Genomic DNA, 27,442 nt, shown 5'->3' with positions numbered 1-27,442 from the left:
AAGGCTACATTTGTATCTGGAGCTTTGGGTCCCCTTCAAAGTGCACACAGTCATTGGCAGAATTTGATTTCTTACACTTGTGGGACTGAAGTCTCTGTTTTACTGCTGGCTGTCAGCAGAGGGTCCCTCTCAGCTCCTAGAGGCTGCCCTCTTACAACGTGGTAGCTCATGTGTTCAAGGCCAGCAGGAGAATCTCTCTACAGCCACAATGACAGTCTTATGTGACCTTACATAATCACTGGAGTGACTATCCCATCACCCTGATCATAAACCTAATCAAAGGATCGATATCCCATAAATTCACAGCTCATTCCTACACTCAAGGGGAGAGGATTATACTGGGCATGTGTGTACGTTAGGCCGTGGGACTCTTGGAGTTGGTCTTAGAATCCCTGCTAATAGTTAGAATCTACCAAAAGCAATGACCATCAAGCATTTAGAACAACTTAAAAGAAATGTACACCAGCCTTCCACAGGACATGAACAGATGTCCCTCTACAAAAAGCCTCCATGGTCAAATAAGTCTGGGAAAATGTAGGTTTAAATAATAATATTTTACATGCTTCTTCAGTGAACAGAATATGGGATTTTCCCAAACATATTTAATCCAGGAAAATATTTTTTTGAGTCTGTGCTAAGTAAATTCACCACTTTATTAATATTAGTGTAATTACATCAGAAGCACTTGCATTACTGCTCTCGGACTGTCATTTTATCTCCTCCATGATGCCTTTCCTGATCATCCTTGTCTGCAAGATCCCTACTTCCCCGAATTTCGGTAGTACTAATGGTTTACCTTGCTTGATTGGCTGTTTGCTTATAATTGGTAAATATAAAATACTTTTACATTTTGATGGTGACCCTCTACAAAATTTAATCTCTTTGAAGGCTGACACTCTGGCTTAAAGCAACAGTGAAAAGCGCTGGAGACGGCTGTGTAGTGGTGAAGCATGCTGGCTGAGAGTTCTGGGGGGCAATTCACCAGCTTTGGGACTAGTGAGCAAACCAGTTACCCTCTCTCTGAACCTCTTCTGATTCATCTTTAAATTGAGATTGCTGTAAGAGATGCCTTCTAAGGTCTCTTCCCATCTAATACTCTCTATGTGTTTTCCCAAGCCCTGCCCCATCTCCTAGGGGGCCTGGCCCATAATAAGCACTTGATAAGTATTTGTTGACTGATTAATTGCATGCTTGCATCACTGTGGATTCAAAGATGTTCTAGGAGGTTGCTAGCTTCCAGCTGGCCAGGTGCTCAGCCCCAGTCTGGGCATTTAACACACACAACCCTCAGACCACAGGTGACTAATGTTGGTTTGGCCTTGCCTTATGCTTCCGCAGCATAAGTGGTCACCTTCATTAGCATGATGGGAGGTACCCCTTGGGAAGTCCTCTTACCCTAAAATATCTTCCCTTCCCAATGCCTGATATTCCTTTTAAAGATTCATTTTCTACCATTTTCTCTCAGAGCCCTATTATAACTCTAAGTAAATAATTGCATGAGTAATTGTTTAATAACATCCTCTAGAAAGTAAGTCACCTTACTTTCATACATACATAGGAATGTAGGGTGAGCAAGAGATAAACCTCTGCTCTTATAAGTCACTAAAATTTTGGAAATGTTTGTTAACGTAGCGTAACACAGCCTGCTTTGATATAGACATGCTAGGAGAAAAGAACATGAGTTTGCTATTTGACTATGAAGGGATTTTGTGCTGGTGGGGATTTCAGGTGGGGACGCCTGTCTCGCTGCTCAAAATGTAGCAACAGACCAGTAGCATTAGCATCACCCAGAGCTTGTTAAAACTGTAGACTCTTGGGCCCCATCCTAGATGTACTGACCCAGACGCTGCACTTTAACAAGATCTCCAGGTGATTCAGATGAAGATCAGAGTTTAAGAAGTAGTCATCTAGAGGCAGCTAGAGGCTAACTTTGAGAGCCATCCACACACTACACAGGGTGCAGTCCCTGGCCTAGGAGCATCACCACCACATGGGAACTTTTCAGAAATGTAGATTCTTGGGCCTCAACCAGGACCTACTGAATCAGAGGCTCTGTAAGTGGGGCCCAGCAATCTGTGTCTTAACAACCCTGCAGGCGATTCTCATACACGCTAAAGTTTGGGGACCACTATCATATATCAATGAGAGTTAAAATTACAGGAGTTAGTATTCTCCTGAAAGAAGAGAGGAAGGCATGGACAATTATAACATTGTTCCTATGAGAAGATACAATCTGTTTTATGACAATCTTTATGATGTATCTTCTAGAATGCACACTGGGAATGTCTAGGCCTGGTGGACTGCTTTTCTATTGAGTGGAAGCAACTAGGACAGTGCTCTGGGTTAAGAGGGAGGGCACAGAAAGGGAGGTGGGCATCAAAAAATTGCCTTCTATTTTGCCTACTGATCTTCTGGGGCTTATTACTCTTGGAGTACTGCGATAAGTGCTATAGGGAACATTTCCAACGAATGCCTTTCCTGGATACGAGTCTCCTGAAACATCCATTCCTCTCCCTTTCATCAAGAATGCGGTAGAGTAAGAAGTGGCAACTCCAGATATCACACCCAAGAATCTGCATAGCCACGTGAAGTCACACATTATCCCTGACTATGGCTTATTTGGGGATGCCACAGTCCCAGTATATTCATTCACTTGTTCAGTCACTCACTTTATCATCCAGTATTTAATGAGTGACTTTTATGTGCACGGCCAATGGAGAGGCCTCTTGTTCTGCGCTTAGAAAAGGGATTGAGTGGAGCACTGGCCAGGAAAGTAATGGTTCTTTCCTCCATCTGAGACTCAATGATGCAATGAAGCCACCTCTCCTCTCACTTCAATCACAGAAAGGGTAGGCTAAGGCTCTATCACACTGTGATTTCCTAGTTTCACTGTTCTCTTTTGCAAAGAGAAAAAAGTCAGGGATTGAGAAAGCCAAGGAGGAGACTGCATCCCCGATGGAACACAGAATATCTCCATCCCTGCAGAGCTGCCTGCCTGGACTGTGTGCTAAGTCCTCATTTCCCACGAGGGACATGATACATCCATCAGGGTGGGGGTTGGCAGCTCTGGCTGCAAGTTATCTGGTTTTTGGGTTTTTTCGGCTGCACTGCACGGCATGTGGGATCTTAGTTCCCTAACCAGGGATGGAACCCACGCCCCCTGCAATGGAAATGTGGAGTCTTAGCCATTGGACCGCCAGGGAAGTCCCTGGCTGCACGTTAGAATCACCTGTGGAATCCATAAACCTCTTAAGGCCAAGACCACTCCTCAGACCAATTAAACCAGAACCTCTTGGAGCGAGATCTAGGGCACTGGTATTTAGAAAAACTTTTCCAGGTGGTTGCATTGCACAGGAGGGCCTGGGACCTACTGCTCCAGGGAGGGTAAGGTCCCAGGTCTTGGTTCTTTATGAAGCCGAGTTTCACCCTCTGAAAGTCAAATCCTAGCTTCCTAGGATTCTCAGCCCAACTTTTTCAACTTTAGGTGTTTGTTTTAGAATTTAAAGTGAGCTATTAAATTTAAACTATTGTGTTATATTTCAATTATCTTTTATATTTATATGGCTGTTACCAAACTTCAGATGCAGAATATTTAGTCAAAACAACAATTCTTATTTTTTCTTATTCAACAAGGTATGCTGGTAGTAGATCTACTTTTTAATGAATAATTTCATTCATTACACACTGAGCCTAACAATGCTATTTGTTAAATAGGAACTAATCAAATTCATACATAGAATTTACAGGTGAGGACAGATGTGAACAGTTTTTGAAAACAAAGCAGCACAAAGTATGAACTAAAAATTAGCAGCAAATACTTCCTTGATTATAAAATGGTTGTGAGACTAGTAAAAAGAATAGGATACAGATGACATAAATAAATTGACCTTTTAAACTGGTGATGTTGATTGTTGCAGTATGAGTTTGGCCATAGTAAGATTATAAAGACAGAAGAAATGTTTCATACTATGATCTGGATTAGGGACAGAACTTGCAGTGCTATACATCTCATTTTCGGGATGTCTCTCACAGTAACTGGCTCTGTTGCTTCCCTGTTTTCTATCTTACACTGCCCATTCCCTAGGCAGCCCTGGCCCTCAGGATACACTCTTACCTCTTGGGGTTGTTGGTACTGAGAGGCCATCAGAAGGAAAGCTCGCTGGGCCTGGAAAGCACTATGCACCATTTCTGCCTGGGAACAAAAAGGAATAGGAAAGTTTAATTGTTTGAGCTCCTAAATGGAGCATTACCACATGATCCAGCAGTTCCATCTCTAGGTATATACCCAAGAAAAATGAAAACACATGTCCACAAAAAAACGTGTAAATAAGTGCTCATAGCAGCATTATTCATAATAGCCAGGAAGTAGAAAGAACCAGAATGTCCATCAACTGATGAATGGATAAACAAAATGTGGTATAGTCAGACAATGGAATATTATTCTGCGTTCAAAACAAATGAATTGCTGATCCATGCTACAACATGGGGAACTTTAAAAACATTATGCTGAGTGAATGGAGCCAGTCACAAAGGACCACATTTGTATGATTCTGTTTACATGAAATGTCCAGAATAAGCCAATCTACAGAGACAGAAAGTAGATTAGTGACTGCCAGGGGCTGGTGGGAGGAAGGAATGGGCAGTGACTGCTAATGAGTATGGAGCTTCTTTTGGGGGTGATGAAAATGTTCCGGAATTAGACAGCGGTGATGGTTTCACAACTTGGTGAATATACTAAAGATCTCTGAATCATATACTTTAAAAGAGTGAATGTTATGATATGTGAATTATATCTCAACAAAGCTGTTAAAAAAAAGTTTGAGCCCCAAAGTGCAATTGTTTTCCAAAGGGTGTCTCTCCTGTCCTCTTTCATGCCCCAATCTGTTCCATACCTTCTAATGGAAAGAAAATTGTCCCTTAAGCCATCCCCATAAAGATATGCTCACCAAGGATATATGTATAACTGATTCACTTTGCTGTACACCTGAAACTAACACAACACTGTAAATCAAATATACTCCAATAAAAATTTTAAAAATACAAAATTTTAATAAGAAGGAAAAAAAAATATGCTCACCGAGAGCTAGTGATTTCTACCACTGTTCATTAAGACTGGTCTGAAGGAGATTTCAGTGCTACCTGGACTCAACCCCACCCCAGAAAGGCCTTGAGCAGATGGGAATGTCTTTAAACACATGGTACCATATTCTCTTATCTTTACCTTCTACCCATGCTTAACTAACTCTTTAATTTTTTAAATTTAAAAAGTTACAGAAGAGTACCAAGAAGAAAATAATTCCAAATATTCATATCACACAATCAGTCATTTTTGGCATTTTTTTCTAGTTTTTAGGAAAATTCACACAGTTGTTCTCATAAGACAAAGCATAATGATTTAGAATAATTTTTTAGGGCCATAAGGTACAAAGATTAAAGTTTTTAAAAAATGCCTCACAACCTAGAAATAATCATTATTAATGTGAGATGAACATCATGGCAGCCACCATTTAAGATCTATATGCAGAGAGACTTTGGTAAAATGGGACCACACCCTAGGTGCCATTTTTTAAAATAAAAAGTATAAATTTTAATTATAATTGAATACTAAAAATGAAAGAAAGAATTGATAAGCTTCAAATAAAAGTTTCTGCACTGTAATAATGATTATGTCCTAAATGATGATTCTAAGGTAAAAAAATATAAAATATTAAGAAATTGGAATAATTATGTGTTTATACTTTAAACTAATACATGATATAATTTTAGACAATACTGATGGAACTGTGGAGTCTTAGCCATTGGACAGCCAGGGAAGTCCCTGGCTGCACGTTAGAATCACCTGTGGAATCCATAAACCTCTTAAGGCCAAGACCACTCCTCAGACCAATTAGACCAGAACCTCTTGGAGTGAGATCTAGGCACTGGTATTTAGAAAAATTTGATATAATTTTAGACAATACTGATTGACTCCTTATTGGGAAAGATGAGAACATAGGGACTTCCCCACTTCTATCTCTGGTCCCCATTTTTCATATTTTTTAGTTATTATTTTTACTGTAACATTAATTCCCATAGCTATTGAGAATTAGTTCTACATTTAAACCTACCTAGGGGTTCTCACCAGTTGTCTTACCATGACTCCTCCATTTCTGAGTTATTTTGATTTTTTTAACTGGTTGGACTCCCATTATCAAGGTATGTTCTTCAAAAAGGTCTCAAAGTTGCTTAAGTTCTTCAGTCTCAAGCATGTCTCCCTGTCATCGATATATTTTAACAACATCTTGGCTCGATATAACATCCCTGGGTCTCTCTCTCTTACCATGTACAGACAGCATAGCAGTGAATGTGGCAACGCAGAAATCTAAGCCACCTTGGTTTTGTTTCTCCCTTGTGGGAAACTGACTTTTCTATTTTGACACCTGAAGAATTATTTCTTTATCCTTGGATTTTAACGGCTTTACTAAGTTATGTTTGCATTTTGAGCATTCTGTGTTATATTTCTTGGAATAGACTTGGTCCTTTCTTCATTTATGGGAAATTTTCTTATATTACTATATCTTTCAAAATATCTTTTGTTCCATTTGTTAGATTCTCTACTCAGGGACTCCAATTAGTATCCTCATATTGTATAATTTTGAATGTTTTCATATCATTTAGATTCTCTCTCCCTCTCTCTGCCTTTAATTTCCTTGTCTGTCATCTGTATTTACTGTGATTATATCAACAGTTTTCTCTATTGTTGGTAAACAGATTTTCAGTAGGGTCTCATATACATGAACATTTCTAATTTATATTTCATTTCTGTATTAATGTTGTTTTTGGTTTTTATTTGTTAGACTTCAATTTCCCTTTCATTCTTATTGTTCTATCACCTTATGCTATTTAAAAAATATGTTTATACTCTTATTAAATTTTAAGTTACTTATTAGTCTAAGAGTCTAAAAAGATTAAGCCATAGTGAAGAATCTGTTTCTGTTCATTGTTCTATTTTCTTTGAGGGCAAGCCCATGTCTTTCCTTTGCATGCTCTGTTCCTCTCTGACACACTATTTCTAGCCACCATGTGGGTGATTCCTTGAGTCTTTTGCTACCATATGAGAGATTGGTTTATTTTCCATTTCAAACAAGAGTCTTCTACCTAATCTTCTAAGGCCTGATGGAACAGGGGACAGGGAAAGGGAGTGCTCAACTTTTCTCATTATTTTTCATCCAAGCGTTTTTTTTCCTACTGACAAGAAAATGCTTGAAAGCAAACCAAGGTTTCTAGATCATTTACATTTAAAATCACAAATTCATCACCATCAACATAACAGATTAAGTCTTATGAATATTTAAGTGAGGGTATATTTTCCATTTTGGAGTACACCATCTCCTCTTTGTCCTGGTAGCCTGATTGCTGGGATTATATTGCTCAAAATCTCAAATTCTGAATATTCCTTAGGGAGATAGTGGATTTTCACATTTTACTGTCCTGGAGGCTACAATGACCTTATGAATGTGAAGCTCTGAGCTACATGAATGTTTATCCATACATCAAAATGTATATTTTCAGTGGATCAGAAGGACTTTTGTCAGTCTCTAATGACCACATTTCCAAAAGAAGATTATGAAATAAAACTCTCCACTGCTTGGATGTAAATAAAAGAACTGCACTTCTCCCAACAACGATAATATAGAAGTATGGTCCTCATCTACAACAAACCTTGTGGAGTCAGCTGAATTATAGTTGGTGTGGAAATTTGGGATTGCCTGACTTCTACAGTTAAAACTGCAGCTCAGAGGTGGCATTAACAATAATTTTGTAGTTATCCCAAGATGAACACTATCATTGGCCTTTTTTACTTTCCCTAGAAACAACACTTAGCCTGTTGCTAACAGAACAATCTTCCAACGGGTCTGATTAGCCAAGATGGCCAATTTCATTAATTAGTCTCTTCCCCCACATGGCCTTTCACTCAACAACAGGGGTGGAGGTTGGAGCACAGAGTGGTTGAATATCTAGCTATCTGCTTCAACTCTCCCTACTGCTTTGCTTATATAGACAAATCTTTCTGAGGATTCAGCTATGCACCTCTTTCAGCTCCCTGGAACTCTGGGCACGATAAGCAGACTCTAAACCACATTCATTTTTAACTTCATCAGTCCACGTTTCAAAGGATTTTCATTCCACCTTTGAAATACTCTGACCTACCTGCTTCTTACTTCTGGAAAGTTCCATGAGTCCCCTCAACCAGACAGCATCCTATTTAGGAGCAATTTCACTGAACCTGCTGAGTTCTGATAACTTGAAAGAGAGAATTTGGCTCACTCAGGCAGTTCAAAACATTGTGAAAGAAAAAGCCAAACGTAGGGATTTTCAGTAACAACAAATAATTGAGGGTTTTTGCTGAGTTTATCACACATGTGCCAGGCTCAGAGAGCCTCAGTGACCTTTGTGTGTATACATGCACATCTATCTGCTTGTGAGCACGTGTGTGCAGAGAGGAAAGGGACAGTTCGGGTAAGAGGCAAGGCTGTGCATTTTGTTTGAACTCTAGCAATTATCACTTAGGCAACTGGGGTTCTTAGATAGGTAGGTTGGTGGAGCATCTTGTTCTGTGGTCCTAGACAGCAGGAGAATGAATTTCAGTAATCAGTTTACAGCAAGCCTCGGGACAAGCAGACACCAGTTAATATGACTTACTTCCATCTAATCCCCTTGGGAGAGAGCTGACTCACTGGGGAAGCTCAATTGATCTCTGAATATTCATCAAAGCTTTCCATTGTTTCATTGGGAGGCTACAGGCCACAAAGTACCATGTGGATGACAAAATGAACAGGTGCAACTGGGAGAAAGGGTACAGGTAATACTTAGAGGAAATGCAAGAAGCATCCAGCCAGGGTGCCTGTGCTGAAGGCAGTTCCAGATCTTCTGAAACTGCATCAGCCCTCTTCCTGACAGCCAGACAGCCAAGGGAAGGGGATCCTCTTCCTCTGACTGAAGGTCAGGGGAATGGGCATCTGCTCATCAGGTGCAATTTTTGGGCCCTGGGAAGGTCACTGTCAATGCCATCTTCACATTCCCCCCCAGTGAGTCTGCCAATGTCCCACATTTTACAATTAGAGATATTTTATTTTTAGATCTTATTCCTTAGGGCCCTCTAATCTACCCTAAAGGAGAAGTCCCTTGAGTTTCAGCCAATGAAGAGGTAAAAGGGGACCTGATAGATGAAAGCAAGACAGGAAAATGCGCTAAGAAAAAGAGGTGATAGGATGCCAAAGACAAGTTTCACCTACTTCACGATTTTGCTTAAAACAAGATTGAAGATGCTTAATTTTGTAGACATAAACATAAGCACTGACCCTACAAAGTTGGATTATGAAGTCATCTGTGTTGACATATAAAGGGCCATGAAGAAGACTTAAACCAGCAATTCTCAACCTTGAGTTTTCATTATAGTCACCTGGAGGGTTTGTTAAAACAGATTGTCATGTCTCAGCCCCAGGGTTTCAAATTCGGCAGGTTTGGGTGGGCCCAAGTATTTACATTTCTAACGAATTATCTAACAAATGCTGCTTGCTATAATCACTTAATTAGTTCCAGGAGTTTCTTCTCAATTCTTTTGAATTTTCTACATAGACAAAGATCATGTCATCTGTGATAAAAGACAGTTTTATATCTTCCTTCCCTATCTGTGTGCATTTTAATTCCTTTTCTTGCCTAAGTGCATTAGCAGAGATTTCTAGGATTGGTGAGAGGGGACATCCTCGCCTTGTACCTGATCTTAGTGGGAAAGCTTCAAGTTTCTCACCATTAAGTATGATATTAGCTGTCGATTTCTTGCAGATAGTCTTTATAAGTTGAGAAAGTTCCTCTCTAGTCCTAGTTTACTGAGTTTTTATCATGAATGGGTGTTGGATTTTTTTTTTTTAAGTTATACTTTTTTTCATGTACTTTATTATTTATTTATTTATTTATTGGCTGTGTTGGGTCCTCGTTGCTGCGCACGGGCTTCCTCTACTTGCTGCGAGCGGGGGCCACTCCTCGCCGCGGTGCGCGGGCCTCTCACTGCGGTGGCCCCTCCCGCTGTGGAGCTCGGGCTCCAGGGCATGCGGGCTTCAGCAGTTGTGGCTCACGGGCTCCAGAGTGCAGGCTCAGCAGCCACTGCGCACGGGCCTAGCTGCTCCATGGCATGTGGGATCTTCCCGGACCAGGTCTCGAACCCGTGTGCCCTGCACCGGCAGGCAGATTCTCAACCACTGCGCCACCAGGGAAGCCCCTGGGTGTTGGATTTTGTCAAATACTTTTTCTGCATCTATTGACGCGATCACATGATTGTTCTTTTTTAGCCTGCTGATGTGATAGATTACATTAATTGATTTTTGAATATTGAACTAATCTTGCATACCTGGGATAAACCCAATTTGATCATGGTGTATAATTCTTTTTATACTTTTTTGGATTTAATTAACTAATACTTTGTTGAAGATTTTTGCATCTATGTTCATGAGAGATATAGGTCTGTAGTTTTTCTTTTTAATGTATTTATTTTATTTATTTTTGGCTGCATTTGGTCCTCATTGCTGCATGCGGGCTTTCTCTAGTTGTGGCAAATGGGGGCTACTCTTCATTGCGGTGCACGGGCTTCTCTTGTTGCAGAGCGTGGGCTTTAGGCATGAGGGCTTCAGTAGTTGTGGCACGCAGGCTCAGTAGTCATGGCTCGTGGGCTCTAGAGTGCAGGTTCAGTAGTTGTGGCACACAAGCTTAGTTGCTCCCCAGCATATGGCATCTTACCGGACCAGGGCTCGAACCTGTGTCCCCTGTATTGGCAGGCAGATTCTTAACCACTGCGCCATCAGGGAAGTCCCAGGTCCGCAGTTTTCTTATGTCTTTGTTTTATTTTGGTATTAGGGTAATGCTAGCCTCACAGAATGACTTAGAAAGTATTCCCTCTGCTTCTATCCTCTGAAAGAGATTATAGAGAATTGGTATAATTTCTTCCCTAAATGTTTGATAAAAGTCACCAGTGAACAAATCTGGGCCTGGTGTTTTCTATTTTTGAAGGTTATTCATTATTAATCTAATTTTTAAAATAGATACAGGCCTATTCAGGTTGTTTGTTTCTTCTTGTGTGAGTTTTGGCAGATTCACCTTTCAAGGAATCAGTTTATTTCATCTAGCTTATCAAATTTGTGGGCATAGAATTGTTCATAGTATTCTTTTATTAACCTTTTAGTTTCCACGGTATCTGTAGTGATGTCGCCTCTATCTTTTTTTTGTTATTAGCCTGGCTAGAGGCTTATCAATTTTATTGATCTTTTCAAAGAACAAGCTTTTGATTTTGTTGATTTTTCTCTACTGATTTCCTGTTTTCAACTTCATTGATTTTTGCTCTAATTCTTCTTCTTTTCTTCTTTTTCTAGTTTCCTAAGGTGAGAACTTAGATTATTGATTTTAGATCTTTGTTTCTAATATATTCATTCAATACTACAAATTTCCCTTTTAACACCACTTTCACTGCATCCCCTAAATTTTCCCTTTTATTTAGTTCAAAATATATTTTTTAATTGAGGTATAATTGACATGTAACACTGTATTAGTTTCAGATGTATGACATAATAATTCAATATTTGTATATAGTGTGAAATGATAACCACAATAAGTCTAATTAATACCTGAGTTCAAAATATTTTTAAAATTTCTTCTTTGACCTATGAGTCCTTTAGAAGTGTGTTGCTTAATTTCCACATATCTGGGGATTTTCCAGTTACCTTTCTGTTACTGATTTTCAGTTTATTCCACTGTGGTCTGAGGGCAGATATTATATGATTTCTATTCTTTTAAATTTGTTAAGGTGTGTTTTATCACAGAATGTGATTTATCTTGGTGAATGTTGCATGTGAGCTTGAGAAAAATGTGATTTCCTGTAATTTGAAAGTGATATGCTGAGGTGTAGTTTTTTTGGCATTTATGCTGCTTGGTGTTCTCTAAGCTTCCTGGATCTGTGGTTTGGTGTCTGACAGTAATTTGGGGAAAATTCTCAGTTATTATTGTTTCAATATCTTCTGTTCCTCTCTCTCTTTCTTTTCCTCTAGTATTCCCATTATAGAGATGTTACATCTTTTGTAGTTGTCCCACAGTCCTTTGATATTCTGTTCTGTTTTCTTCCCCAGTCTTTGTTTTTTGGTTTATGAAGATCCTATTAATATATCCTCTAATTCAGAGGTTCTTTCCTCAGCTGTGTACAGTCTACTAATAAGCCTATCAAAGCCATTCTTCATTTCTGTTACAGTGTTGTTGTTGTTGTTGTTTTCATTTTGGCCAGTGTAATTTTATTTATTTTTATTTTTAACATCTTCATTGGAGTATAATTGCTTTAAAATGGTTTGTTAGTTTCTGCTTTATAACAAAGTGAATCAGCTATACAGTAAAAAAAGCATGCATGAACAGATGAGCAATATAAGCAGAGAGATACAAATTCTAAGAAAGTACCAGAGAAATGCTAGCGATAAAAAACACTGTCCAGGGCTTCCCTGGTGGCGCAGTGGTTGAGAGTCTGCCTGCCGATGCAGGCAACGCGGGTTCGTGCCCCGGTCCGGGAAGATCCCACATGCCACGGAGCGGCTGGGCCCGTGAGCCATGGCCACTGAGCCTGCGCGTCCGGAGCCTGTGCTCCGCAATGGGAGAGGCCACAACAGTGAGAGGCCCGTGTACCGCAAAAAAAAAAAAAAAAAAAATAGCAAAGTTCTCTAAAGGTGCTTTTATCCTCAGTGCATGAGACTTTATTCTCTTTTCTTACTATTGTTATTTTTATCATATTTATCTGGAGATGCTTGTAAGGGGACTAAAGCAACACCCAAACTGGCCCATCACTGCCAAGAATAAAACATACAAGTACACAATGTCTCTTCACTATGACATCTCTAGTTCTCATGGACTTTTGCCTATTTTGCATAAGTTTGGGAAACGGCTCTCTCTTCCCTATGTGCCAATAGGAAAAGGCACAAAGAAGCAAGCCAGGATTACCATCAACAAAGAAAACTGTATATCTGCTTGTGCTAAAACTTGTTCTGAGGGCAAAATCTGTTTTGTCAGTAATGTAGTCTAAAGATAGAAGTTAAGAAATGAGAAATCAGATTGACTGCTACTTGTTGTTGACCCTGAAATTGCCACAGTGACACTGGAAAAGGGCCAAGTTTTGCTTGGACTACAACTGTCCCCTTAATTTCAATTTGCATCTTAATATCTCCCCTGGACTACCTGTACCCTTCTTGGCATGTGTCACTTGTCCTTATACATATGACCTGCACAGATCAGTGTTGATTCTATCTTATCAAGGAGGAAACAGGACTTTGAACAATGTCCTGAAGAAATAAATATGCCATGATATCAATGGTGGTTAACTCTGAGTAGTGGGATTATGAGTGGTTTCTATTTTCTTCTTCATACATTTATTTGTCAAAATTTCTACATCAAACATTTAAATTTTATTATAAGAAAAAAATTATTTAAAAGATATGACTGAATACAATAGAAGAATTATTTAATTTCATAAACAGAAAGTAATTTCTGAGTACCTACTATGTTGCTAGGTGCTACGAGGTATAAATCAGGGGAAACAAGTCATGAACCCAGAGAACGACTAGTGACTATAACAAGCAACAAGGTACCAGTTGTGTGGAACAGACAACAAACATCTGATTTTGAAAGGAATGGACTGCTGATAACCATGATCGAAAAGGTAAGTTTTCCCATTTAGCTAGTTTGACAAAACACAAGAAGTAGTCTCATAAAAAAAGGAAAAGTTTTTTTTTTTTTTTTAAAGAAACGATTTCCTTCTCTCTAGAACCCAGGAAGCACAATGCTCGGTACCCAGACATTTCTAACCATCGTTCCTCTTAACATGTCTCTCTGGCTCTTCAAGACAACAGCGTTCCCTAAAGCCTACAATTCAACCACAGCTTTTTTTTTTTTTTTTAAAGTATCCAGTGTGCACACAATAAAATGGAGTCTAAATTTACAGTCTGACCAGGAGAAGGAAGCAGTCATGCCACACTCCACTCACTTATAAATATGCTGGCAGTACTCCATTAAATCATAAAGACATGTGAATTTAAAGACTCTGGCCTGCTCACATACCAACCAAGTCCCTGTCAATTTCAGGCTCTGCCTTAGCCAAAGCACATATCAAAAGGGCAATAATTTTATATTAGGTAATTGTTATAAATTAGTATTTTTACTGCCCTTACAGTTGACTATTTTTTTTTTCAGTGATTCCACTTTCATTGGCAGAGAAAAGATGCATGCTTACTGAATAGAGCTAAATAGTTTTGCAGCCTAGAAAGGAAAGATGAGTAGGTAGATTGAAAATGTCAATGTGAGACTACTAGGCACATTTTATTAAAAAAAAAATAATCATCCAGGCACTGATAATAAAAGAGGTTCATTCTTCATTAATAGAACTGTTGCCTTGACAACCTCCAGCTCACATAAGTATTTGCATCAGCCACGGTGCACAGTTCTGACACTAAGGAACAGCTCCAATGTGTCCTTTCTATATCCATGCCTGAGACTGTCTATTATACAGCTCAGCTGCATTATCAGTTACCATTAAAGTTAACACCCAACCAACCCCATCCAGAACATGTCACATCCAGCCCCAAAGAAGCAATTTAAACAATTTTCCTGGCATGTCAAATAGATAAAAGGTAGAACTGATAAATGGTCTTCTTTTGCAAAAAGAATGTTTTATAGGAGGACATATAGCTTTGTTTTTTATCTTCTTGTTTGTGCAATGGAGGGCAAAGTATTTTGAAAAAATTGATTCCATGAATAATAATGTGCATTCAAATCATGCATTGTGTCCCTAAAATTCTTATTTTCCTAGTTTGTAATTATCACCAAACAGCCTAAAGTACTTTTAGACACTGAGGGTATGAATCAGTACAATGTGTGTGGTGGGGAGGAAGGGCAGGGGGGACGATAAATATTAGGGAGCATTTACCATTGACCTATCACTTCCAATGCTTGGAATTTTCCTTGAGAAATAATTGTACAATTATAAAATAGCATTTGTACAAGGACATGCACTGTAATTTCACTTCTAATAGGGGAAAAACTGAAAATAAGTCAAACATCACTAATTTTTTAAATGATTATAAATACCACTAGATGACCATCCTTGCAGGGAAAGGACCAGGTGAGGCTGGTGGGGAGCCCAGGTGTGCGCCCTCTCAGAGTCACGCCCTAGGACCTCACTCATCTCACCCACGTTTGGGCTCTGCATTCTTGTACGTATTATTTCCCCTACATACAATTTTGATTGTTTACATCAATTATAGTGTAACCATACAATGAAATACTATGTAGTCACTAAAAAGTGATAGTATAGACCTCAACTTACTGACATGGAAAGAGCCCCAGAGCACAGGGTCTAAGTTAAACAAGCAGGCCACAAAAATAGAATGTGTAGAAAGTTGTCAAAATCTATAATATAAAACCAATCAGTGTAATTTAAAAAACCCAACACAGAACTTTTCTAAATAATTGATTGTAATTTATATTTTAAAAAATGAAATATTTGAAATAATTAAAACCAGTGAGTATTTCTTGGGACTTCCCTGGTGGTCCAGTGCTGAAGAATCCCCCTTCCAATGCAGGGGATGCAGGTTCGATCCCTGGTCGGGGAACTAAGATCCCACATGCTGCAGGGCAACTAAGCCCGCGTACCACAACTACTGAGCCTGGGTGCCTCAACTAGAGAGGCTGTGTGCCGCAAACTACACAGCCCACACGCCACACCTAGAGAGAGAAAACCCACATGCCATAATTAGAGAGAAGCCCGCATGCCACAACGAAGACCCGATGCGGCCAAATAAATAAATAAAACAGTGAGTATTTCTTAAGGCATCGGACTAGGAAAAAAAAAAAAGAAAACACTATTGTATATTTAAATCTGTTTGCTTTTCTTACAGGTAGAATATTGTTACAAGTTTGTAATCTGAACAAAACTATTCTCTGAAATAAACTTCATCTTCAAATTCAGTCACTGTGTAGCTACAAAACACTTGGCAGATTGGCCCTTCTTTGAATTCTCTAACTTGCTTTTCTAACATTTAAGGAATCTAAAGCATTTTATCAACATGTTTAAACTAAATCTTTTGACTCAGGAAGCCAGAACTGCTTCACGGTTGATGAATTTTGGGTCTATACAAGTAAAGGATACTTGGCTGCTCTAATGAATCAGAAAAATTAGAGGCAACAAGTACTCCTTATTCTAGAATGCACTGTAATGCTAAGCATTGTCCTTTCATTCTGTATTATTTAAGCCATACTCTTATTTAACTTTCATGCCTATGTATATGCCTTGGGTCTCCAAGTAGGTAATAGGCTCTTGAAGACTAGGCCACTGGGTGCAGATGTAGAAGGGCCTTTATTACACCAGAAGCTCAGTAACTACCGCTATATAATGAATGACTGAAATTATTGGAAAGCAGTGTGGTAGAGCAGAGAAACTGTGAGCTTAAATCTTCAGATAGGCCTTAGACAGAATCCAATGCTGCTCATTGCTAAATGCATGGCTATAAGCAAGTTACCCAACCTTACTGAGACTGGGCTTCTTTGTCTCGAATTTACATACCTTAACAGGTTCTCCTAGTGATCAAGTAAAGCAATGTCTGCTGGCAGCTACACGAAGTGCCTAACATACCAGGTCCTCAATAAATGCTAGTTCTCTTTCCCCTTCTTTACAATTGCCTCTGTCACTAACATAGAAAACTTAAATAAGGCAGGGAAATGAAGTCATCTCTAGTGACTATAAAATTTAGCTACAAATCAGATTTTGTTCATTTGTCAACCATATAGACCCGACATCAGTCCATCTACACTAAGATCTCACTATGAACACTCAACCTAGGAAAGTCCTTGCTGAACGCTGGTTCCCAGAATCCCTATGGATTCCCAGGCATCTTGGACTCCTGACCACGAGGTCACCCTGCAGCCAAGCTGTGTGGGATTAACACCATTTGGTGCCCACATTTTCTCACTTGTCTTTTGCTGCTCAGTGAAATCCCTTCCAGGCAATACCTCGATTCCAAGGTTTTTTTCTTAAAATACCAAATATTCCTTTCCCCTTCTTCTGATGAAAACAGTTTATACATGCTTGTTATAAAAAGTTCAAAAGACATGGATGTTAGGAAGTAAAAGCTTTTGGTAAGTTTACCCCCTAAAAATTCAAGAAGTATCCTTCCAGACTTTATTTTCAACAAGGCAAATCTTTCTTAAGTGTATATATCACCTCTTTACACCTTCCTTTCAATTCCTGCTCCACTATCCTTAGAAAATCTCTTTTCCTGCCTTTTTTGGGTCCCATTTGTCAATTCCAAAGTTATTCTTATAATCAAAGGAGAGTAATTATACACTCATATAAAGAAAAAGAAAAATTCTGTGCTTGGCAGAGAAAGGAAGAAGGAACCAGGCCCAACATCAGCTGAAAGTACGTGTCACCTGCATAGAAATCCCTATCTAGTTCTAAGTCCTTCTCTAATTAAATTCACACTCGCCTAGGTATCAGCATTCATAACAAACGACTGCTTTTCATTTAATGTGATTGTTTTCCTGCTTCATTTAACTAAAAGCATAGGGGAAGAGTTTTTCCTAACATTTTGCATTACCTAGTGCTACTCCAAAAACCTTCGGTGAAGATTTTCTTTTTAATTTCTCATCTGTCACGGAGTGATAGTTTTGTAAAATAAATAAAAGAGCCTTACTAGAAAAATGAATAAAAACCAGACACACAAAGCATAAGTCCAAGTCTTTTAAACTACCAGACTTAGCAGCCTTAAAATTACTCTATTGGATTGTTATAGAAGTGTTCAACGTCTTACTCACAATTTTTGTACTCATCTCATAGCAGACCATTAGCAGAATTTGCAGATGGTGGTGGTCTGTGTGCTACACACGGAGTAATACTCTTCTGCATCTCTGCATAGAAAACGAACCACCCATCCCTTACATTAAGTCTGTGGGCAAGTGTCTTCCAAGTTTCTAAGAACTAACTTGCAGATGAACTTTGGGGTGGGAGTCCCCATTTAAAATTTGGGACTGTCTGAACTGGACATATTGAGACAATCTACTGAATTTTTCACTTTTCACCCAGATATTTAAAATTATATAAATAAAACTAAAGACTCTTGAAACCAGGGAGAGCTGGTTATTGGAAATATGCCAAGAAGTCCTGGACAAAAATTCAATTTTCTTTTTAGACTCCAAAGTTATTTCTTGCCTGATGGCTATCATTTTAATGTTAATGATTGAAGGGGAAAGCAACATGCCCAAACCCAATGCAAACAGAAAAACCAAACAAAATCCTATTTCTTTTCTAAATCTGACCTTCAGTTTAAAATACTTACAGTAAGGTTCACAAAAATATCCTGTCACACATAGCACTCATGAGATTTCTATTGGGCTACAAGTCACTATACTGATGGATTTTCCTATTACTTATGAATTCTCATCTAGCTTTCTTAAGGTGCCTTAGAGCTCTAGGCTTTCAATGGCTCACTTTCCTCAACTATAAAAGAGGAATGAGAATAAAGGGAATGAGGGGGGTACTACATACATTGTCAGGGCTACGACAAAACCAGGACGTGTGTGTGTGTGTGTGTGTGCGTGCGTGTGCACACACAATAAACAAAAATCTATAGAATCTATGTTTCTCCAATATTTCACTTGCTAATTCAGGACATAAAACCTGGCCTTGATTTTCTTTTAACTCCTCATCTGGGATATTGCTTGATCCAAATTGCCAGCCACAGTACATTCATCTATTCATTGATTCAATAATTTGTTAAGGATTTGATTCATTTTCAATCATTCATTTAGCAAAAATTTATTAACCACCTACTATGCTAGACACTGAGAGGGCAAGAGGAAAACAGCATATTTCTGGAACCTTGAAATAGATCCCAACACTCAACAGGTGGGCCCAAAGGGATAAATCAGACCACCTATTCTGTATATTAAGCTGTTTAATCAAAGCAATTGCAAGTCAACTATCAGCATTCCCAGTACCTTGCCATTTAAAATATTTATTTTGCAAAGCGTTTTCTGAAAGGGAAAGGATTTCTATTGCAAACACATATAAGTGATAAATTATTAATTCACTGAATACCCTGTTTGTTTTTTTTACATCACCAAAACATCTTATACTTGATATATTAAAAAGAATTGGCTGGTAATGAGCTATAGAATGTATAAACTGTTATATTTTAAAACTTACCATGTTAAACCATAATCTAAATACAACTGGAAAGGGAAAAACATACTAATGGTAAAAAAGCATGTTTTGTACTTGCCTCATGCACACTAAGAAATCTGAAAACACATATCCTGCAGTTACAGTGACTCTTGGGTCAGAACACCCATATATTTGACCAAGACTGTTATTTCTTATGTGTAGTTAATACAGAATTATAACGAATTCTTAGGTGAACAGTGGATATACATGTGTGTGTGGGCATGTCTGTGCGTGTGGTGTGTTCTGTGGGGACGGTTGCTTGAATAGAAATAACAAGATAATCTAAATGAAATCAGGTCATTACTTTTAGACAAAGTATTAATTTTTAGATGCTGAAGCAGCCTCCAGGCAAACAATTCAACTATCCTGAAGTCTAGAAAGAAAACAACAGCAAATGTTCCCATTATTGGCATAGTTTTAGAAAGAAGGAAATACAGGGGGAAAAAAAAGGAAAAGGCAAAAAAAAAGGAAAGGGGCCTCTATTTTGCAGTACTAGGTAACATGATTAAATTCTGATGTGGGAAACAATCTTCTGAAAGGGTATTACTGAGGGGAAAAATGTTTGGAGGACAGTTGCTGGTCACCCTCAGGAAGTCCTGACACAGACTAAGTTGCAGATTCTTGCTATGCTTTTACGTAGAGCAACACCATTCTCGTGAGACCCAATCACCTATCCCCAGGTGCAGGCCCAGAGGGCCCAGCTGGTGGGTGACATAGCTCACCCCCAACCACAGCAGCCTGAGCACGCTCAGAACACATCCCTGTATATTTTGGCTCTTCTGAAGTTTCGCTAATGCCAGTGAACACAGAACAGAAGAGGATAATCAGGACAGGCATTCCACAGGCTTTCTTAGAAGGTTTCCTTTAAGAAGCAAAAAGAAAAGCACAGATCTCATCTTAACCTGAGAGATTCATGGAACCTAGTTCATTGTTTCAGCAAAATACTCTGGTAACGTATTTTATTTCTGGTGGAGTAAACAGGGAGATCCTGGAGGTTAGTGATGCCTGTGGCCCTTCAAGAGATGCTTAGATTCCAAGTCCAGTTCCTTATTTAGAGCCTCTCCACGGCTCTGAATGTGCTATGAAACTAGAATTTTCAAGGAAAGAGACAGGGATCAGATGTTCTAAACGCAAACATCCTTGAGTTAAAAAGCAGTCACAGGGATGTCCGACTAAGGCTGGTGACTTAATAGGAATAGGCTGTGAGTCAACGCATATGTAGGATAGCAAAATGTGTGTTCAATGCTGAGAATAAAAATTCCCCGCCTTCTTGGGAAGAAATAATAACAGAGCTGGATCTATCTGTGACCTTTCTGAATTCTGCAAATTTGGTGTCAACAGCAGAGTGAGTGATGACCAGGCTGAGACAAGGCTAGTGTGATGGGGGAGAAGCGAAGACCCACAAGGGACACAGTTCATCCATCCTGGAGGTCACTGTTCTCCCTGTCACCTCACTCAGTGCTACTCTGAGGAGACACATGAAAGACATGAGTCACACTGATGTTCCACCCTCTCCTCACCCGTTGTGCCTGAGCCCACCTTCGTCATGACCTTTCCATATATTGTGGAAATTCGGTAGGGCAAACTGTAATAGCTGTAGAGTGCAGAGGGCAGGAAGAGGTGGCAGATAAGTGCTATTGCTTCTCACTAGCGATCCAGGTGCCTACAAAGGCAGTGGAAGATAGCAGCCCAGGGGGTTTAAGCCTGGCATCTCCCAAACCATGGATGGAGACTTTGGAGACCAGATTTCTGGCTCTGCCATAGGGTCATGGTGCTGCATTCGACACATCATCTACATCTCCTACCTCGCTAAGTTGTAGTTTCCTTCTCTGAAGAAAGAAAGAGAAAAAGAAGAAAGAAAGAGAAAAAGAGAAACGGGGCTTCCCTGGTGGCGCAGTGGTTGAGAGTCCGCCTGCCGATGCAGGGGATGCGGGTTCGTGCCCTGGTCCAGGAAGATCCCACGTGCCGCGGAGCGGCTGGGCCCGTGAGCCATGGCCGCTGAGCCTGCGCGTCCGGAGCCTGTGCTCCGCAATGGGAGAGGCCACAGCAGCGAGAGGCCTGCGTACCACAAAAAAAAAAAAAAAAAAAAAGAGAGAAACGAAGAAAAGAAGGTAGGGAAGGAAGGAAGGAGGATGAGAGGGAGGGAGGGAGAGAGTAAGGACGGCAGAACGACAAAGAAAGAAAAAGAGGGGCTTCCCTGGTGGAGCAGTGGTTAAGAATCTGCCTGTCAACGCAAGGGACACGGGTTCGAGCGCTGGTCCAGGAAGATCCCACATGCTGCGGAGCAACTAAGCCCAAGTGCTACTGAGCCCGTGTGCCTAGAGCCCGTGCTCCGCAACCAGAGAAGCCACCGCAATGAGAAGCCCGTGCACCGCAACGAAGAGTAGCCCCTGCTCGCCACAACTAGAGAAAGCCCGCACGCAGGAACGAAGACCCAATGCAGCCAAAAATAATAATAAATTTTAAAAAAAGAAAAAAATGAGGATGTATATTGGAATGGATGATTTATAAGGTATTTCCTTCTCTAATAATCCTGACTAACATAACTGGCCAAGACTGTAAGATGCAAGATCCCTGATATAAAGCCTGTTTCATGAAATCTAGATGCAGAATTCTTTGTACAAGTCATTTTTTTTTGTCTCTGCCATTTGGAGAATGTGAAAGATGTACAGATCCTTTGGACTTGAGATTGCCAAAGTATTCATGTCTAATTATAATAAAAATAAATGTTCAGATTAAAGCTATTAGCAAGAAACTCGTTAATGGGAGGACCAACTTGGCCAAAGGCAAGCAGGACAGTGAGGAGGATCTGTACGGAATGGGCTGTTTCACTGAGTCAACTCCAAACTTGTGCTTCTGATCATTTTTTTGTTTTTTTGGTGGGGACAGGAGGGTTTCTATATAGACCCAGATTATAAAGCACCAAAAATGCAAATGGTCATTTTTTAAGTGAGTACAAATTACCCACAAAAGTTTTCTAAAATCAAGGAAGAATATGGATACAAATAGTAAAATAAATATGTAGACATTTTTTCATTATTTATTCTAGAGATAGGTCCACGTAAAGGAAGAAGTGACAACCTGTAAGACCAAGAAGGACAGACTCATGGAGGCCGCAAGGTCTTTTTAAACGAAGGAGTCTGATTTTTTTCTATATCATCATAAAGCAGGATGATATGTTGTCCTTAGTGTTCTGTGTATCCTTTTTCTGACATGTTTCCTTCGGCTTGTCTTGCAAGTTCAGATGATTGAGGTACCTTCCCTGGCATGGCTCAGGATTTTTTTTTTTTAATGGTGATGATGCTGTTCTATCTCAAGCTCTTCATCTGGCAACTGAGTAACTCCCTCATGCTTTTTACATGAGACAACGGGTGAGTCACTCAAAGGGGCTCTGAGAGCCCTTGGAAATGATGTCGTCCAGTCTCATTACTGAGAAGGGTAAGGGACTAGTTTAAGGTCATTCTATAAAAAGTAAGAGCCAGCTCTAAAATCCAAATACAAACAAGAAGAGATCATTCTTACTTTCCCACCCTTTGGACATGTCACCCAACCAGCGTGGCATAAAATGAACAAGATATTTTGTAGATGATTTAAGTATATAACAAATCCTAGGAACATCTAGAAGAGTAATCACGACCCATCAAAAGTACAGCTATAATAATTGTCTAAATAGGTTCATCCTTTATAAAGTCCAGGAACTCAAGGACATAATATTGTGCGGTGCGATTTAACCCTACCATGTGTAGCGTGTTATACTTTTTCGTTGAATTTTATTGCCCTTTTGTTAAAAATGTGTTTCTCTCATTTTTATTGATTAATAAAAGAATATTTCTTTTTTATCAATTTTAATCATGATAAGAAATAAATGTTCCAGACATTTACAAACATTAAAATGTAAATTCTATAAATCTCCAAAAAGGGCTTGAGTTAGGAAGAGCTATATGATTTGCAGTTGTTTCACGATTGTCAAATCATTTAGAAATAGACCCAAGATTAGTTCCATATACCACGAATAGCAACAGGACAGCTTTGTAAAAAAAAAACAAAAAAAACACAGTCATCCATTTAAGGGTAAATGATGGCTGACCAAGGGCTTAGAATTCTGTAGGCCCAGTTTCTAGGGGATCCTTTCCTTTGACATTGAGGACTATATTTACCCTAAACATCTATTATAAAAGTATGCATTGTTTATTATTTCTTAAAAAGGGCGCAAGCTGCGTCAGTGTTCCTGGGTTGGAGGGTAATTTAAATAAGCCCTTCGGTTTATGTTGCATACGAGAAGGCTTTACAAGATCTAATCTTTTCTAAACCTGTTATGTTCTTCGGTTCAGCAGAGCTTCCTAATTGTAGCTATTAGTTCCCCTTTTTTGTGGTCTGTTCTGTCAATAGACTATTGAGTGTTCAGTAAATTAAGCCCAACCAGCAGCCAACACATCAAGACAGACGTTAAATCATAGTTCGGCTGCCCTTATTCATTATTAGTATCTGTGAAATAGCTTTTAAGCAGAGGGACAGGATTTAACATGATGCACATTTGTGTCATTCTCAAATTTCCATACTGTACAATCAGGTATGTGGGGTTTTTTTCCCTAGGCAACAGGTGTGTTCTTGGAACAAAGTTCAACCCTCACTTCTGGCTTATGTGAGAGGCAGCAGCTGCAAGCTTAATGTCAGTGACACATGGTTCTATAAGAGAGAAAAAATAAACTACTTGTTTAATGTATTAAAGTAATGGGCAGATGGATGATAGCTGCCTGTACTTTTCTTTGTGTTATAGAACCAGAGTCTACATTTTTGGATGACAAGTGTTTTTCTCTCTTTCTCTTCTCTTTCTTTCCTTCCTTCCCTTCTTTCTTTCCCCACCTTCCTTCCTTCCTTTTTAAAAAACTAATTAGTGAAAAACATAAATTTCTTTGAGCATTACATATTCATTATTGAGAATATTCCTTCCTTTGAGTCATACTGTTCTCAGGCTAATGAGTGGAGAGAAGAAAAAACTTAATATAAATCAAGCTACACTTTATTTATAACTCACTTTGTTCTAAAAGGAATTTAAAGGAACCGTTTACTATGTAACTTAAAGAGACTTACTTAGTATGCAAACCCTACAATTTTTTAAATGCAAAGTTAAATATACATATTTACAGGCTTCATTATTCCCCAGTAAAAAAAATTATAGAATTTTGTGAGCTATTACTAATAAGAATTATAATGTACTGTGTACCTCAGAAGCGTAATGACAATATTAATGGTTATAATAGTGATATAATAATTATTGTAATAGTGTTCAAGAGAGTAAACTGTTCTTTAATCATTCAAGAATCTCATTTAGTGTACTGGGGGTAATACTCCATTTTATATGTTAGCTTGCAGGTACTATCATGACTCAGTATAAGAAGCTCAGCCACTACCTTACGACGACAGACCAGGTTTCTGTAAACAAAAACATCAAGCTCAGGAATAGACCAGAGCAATTCTAGAGCTCTGTGATACATTAGAAGTGAATGTGTCTTACTACACAGACTTTTCTAGAACTCCTGTATATCAGCGCTTCCTCTCTTTTGCCAATGAGTATTTCAGCAGGTATGTTTAATACAAATGGAGGCCATGAGAAGAATCTTCATTTTTCTTAGATGTGGTGAACAAACACATTGCAAATGTGATGAGATAAGCACCTATTTAATTACAAATCTGGAACCAATGGTATAACCTGAGTCACCAGATCCCCTGGAAGACTGGTGTTGAGTGTTGCATATAAAGTCTAATTGGGGAAGGAGAATCCCTTTATAAGTTTTTGTTGTTGTTTGTTTGTTTGTTTTTAACCACAAACCACAACTTTATTCAAGAATCAGATTTTCCGTGAGTCTATACTGAAAATGATTTTGCTGGGACTCTCTCATTGCTGAGAAATCTACAAGCAGATGGATGTGGAATTCAATCCTTTGCAAGAAACAAAGGTAAATAAATAAGAAAAACCTGGTCATAAATCTCTTTTAGGTTTTTAATTGGTTTGGCTTTTACTTTAGATTTTCATAAAATGCATGCAAATAACAACTAGCCTCAGGGAGGATGCTAAACATTTTTAAATGCATAAAAGGTGTCTAAAACTGGGAGGCTGGCCTAGATATCATTAAAAGTCTCTACCAATCCAGAGATTATCGAATTCTATGACTTTGTTTTTCCTCAGGCTGCACTTTTTAAAAAAATTGTGGTAAAATACACACAACATAAAATGTACCATATTAACCGTTTTTAAGTGTACAGTTCAGTGGTGTCAGGTATATTCACATTGCTGTGCATCAGATCCCCAGAATTCTTTCTGGAGTTTAGTTTGCATCGAAAAACTAAAACTCTATACCTGTTAAACAAGTTCCCATTTTTCTCCCTCTCCCTAGGCCCTGGCAAGCACCCTTCTACTTTCTGTTTCTATGAGTTTGACTGCTCTTGATGCCTCAGATAAATGAGATCATACAGCATCTTTTTGTGACTGGCTTAATTTACTTAGCACAATGTCCTCAAGGTTCATCCATGTTTTCCTATGTGTCAGAATTTCCTTTTTTATGGCTGAATAATATTCCTTTGTATGTACAAACCACATTTTGTTGACCCATTCATCTGTCAACAGAAACTTGGGTGGCTTCCACCTTTCAGCTATTGTGAATAATGCTACTATGAACATGGGTATACAAATATCTCTTCGAGATCTTGCTTTCAATTCTTTTGGGTATATATCCAGAAGTAAACTTGATGGACCATATGATAGGTCCATGTTTAATTTTTTATAGAATCGCCATATTCTTTTCCACGCTGGCTGCACCTTTTACATTCCCACCAGCAGTGCACAAGGGTCCCAATCTCTCCATTCCCTCACCAACCCTTGTTATGATCATTATTTAAAAAAAATTTTAATAGCAGTCATCTTTTCCACAGACAATGGGGGAGGAAAGTACTCACATGAGTCTCAACGTCACCAGCCAGGATCCTACTCTTCTTTAAAAACTCAGCCACCATGCTGTTCATCAGCTTATCAAAGGCCTCCACCGAGGGTGCCACACCTTTGGAAGAAGAACATTCTGTTATTCCCCGGTAGTTTAGTGAAAAGCTGGTACTGCTTTGCCATAAGTAGTATGGAAGTTTAATGTCATTCATATCATTCTCTTCCTATTCACTAAGTCATTCATTCACCCAATATGTACTTATTAAACACTTCTCAATGGCTCAAGAAAACAGTGTTTTCCTATTTTTCATCCTTCAGAGTAAGCACTTTCACCTACGTAATTTCATTTGATTCTCCCCCAAACCTATGAGGTAAGTAGCACTGTCACACTTTGACTGATGAGGAAATGAAGATGCAAACAGAACACGACTTGTTAAAAGCTCTATACCAAACAAGCGGCAGATCCAAAAACTGAACACGCCTTATGAATCCAAAGCCAGTGTACGTTCTTCTATACCGACCTGTGCAGGTGCTATAATCACCTTGCAAATAGTTACCAAGATTATTCAGGACAATTAAAAGGTAATGATGAAGTCTGGGCAAGTAAGCTGATTTCACACATTTTGCTCCTTCTTCACTTCCCAAGGGGAGGGACAGACAGCAAAGGTGGGCACAAAAATGCCTGGTGAGCTAATCCATAGTGAATGTTGATCTGCCAAATTACTATAAAAGCTGCATTGACAATGGCCCAACCTGGTGTGCTCTGCATTTCTTTCCCTGCTTTTTAATTAACAAAAAAATTTTTTGTCTAAGTCCCTGATTGCATATCCCTAATACTGAGAAAGATAATATTGAGAAATTCAGCAGTACAGGCTATTAAAATCCAAACCCAAACTTAGGAGTCCCTTTCTTATACTGGACAGGAATATCCATGCTCATAAATGCATAGGATAAAGCTTCCTTCTTCTTCCCTGGTTCCCACTTGCCCATATCCACAGGCCAAAAGAGTGATAGAAACAGTTGTTTACAGTTCTCTGCACCTACGGTCTAACTTCTAAGCAGGATATTGAAGCTGACTTATCCTAAAGTTCAAAATGCTGTATGTACCAACTCCTATAACATAAAAGGGGTGTAAACCCAAAGATTCCTTATGAATCCATTTGGAAACAGATAAACCTGCTTGTTGCCATGGGAGAGGTCTGAGAGGTCTCTGCTGGGTGTTTAAAGTG

General features: G+C 39.0%; 1 protein-coding gene across 2 annotated transcripts in view; it reads right to left on the bottom strand.

Moving 5' to 3' along the window:
• CAP2 (cyclase associated actin cytoskeleton regulatory protein 2) overlaps positions 1 to 27,442 on the bottom strand; it is a 133,742-nt gene that overhangs the window by 76,072 nt on the left and 30,228 nt on the right. For both annotated transcript variants that reach the window (XM_029243966.1, XM_029243967.1), the window contains exons 3-4: positions 26,231 to 26,331; positions 4,115 to 4,192 (exon numbers count right to left, since the gene is read on the bottom strand). In XM_029243966.1, the coding sequence (XP_029099799.1) occupies positions 4,115 to 4,192; positions 26,231 to 26,331 (179 nt within the window). The remainder of the gene's footprint in view (positions 1 to 4,114; positions 4,193 to 26,230; positions 26,332 to 27,442) is intronic.

This window comes from Monodon monoceros, unplaced genomic scaffold (genome assembly GCF_005190385.1).
Source record: "Monodon monoceros isolate NGI ecotype Baffin Bay Population unplaced genomic scaffold, NGI_Narwhal_1 Super_Scaffold_3, whole genome shotgun sequence".
Taxonomy (NCBI): domain Eukaryota; kingdom Metazoa; phylum Chordata; class Mammalia; order Artiodactyla; family Monodontidae; genus Monodon; species Monodon monoceros.
This window is presented reverse-complemented; position numbering and strand designations above follow the sequence as displayed.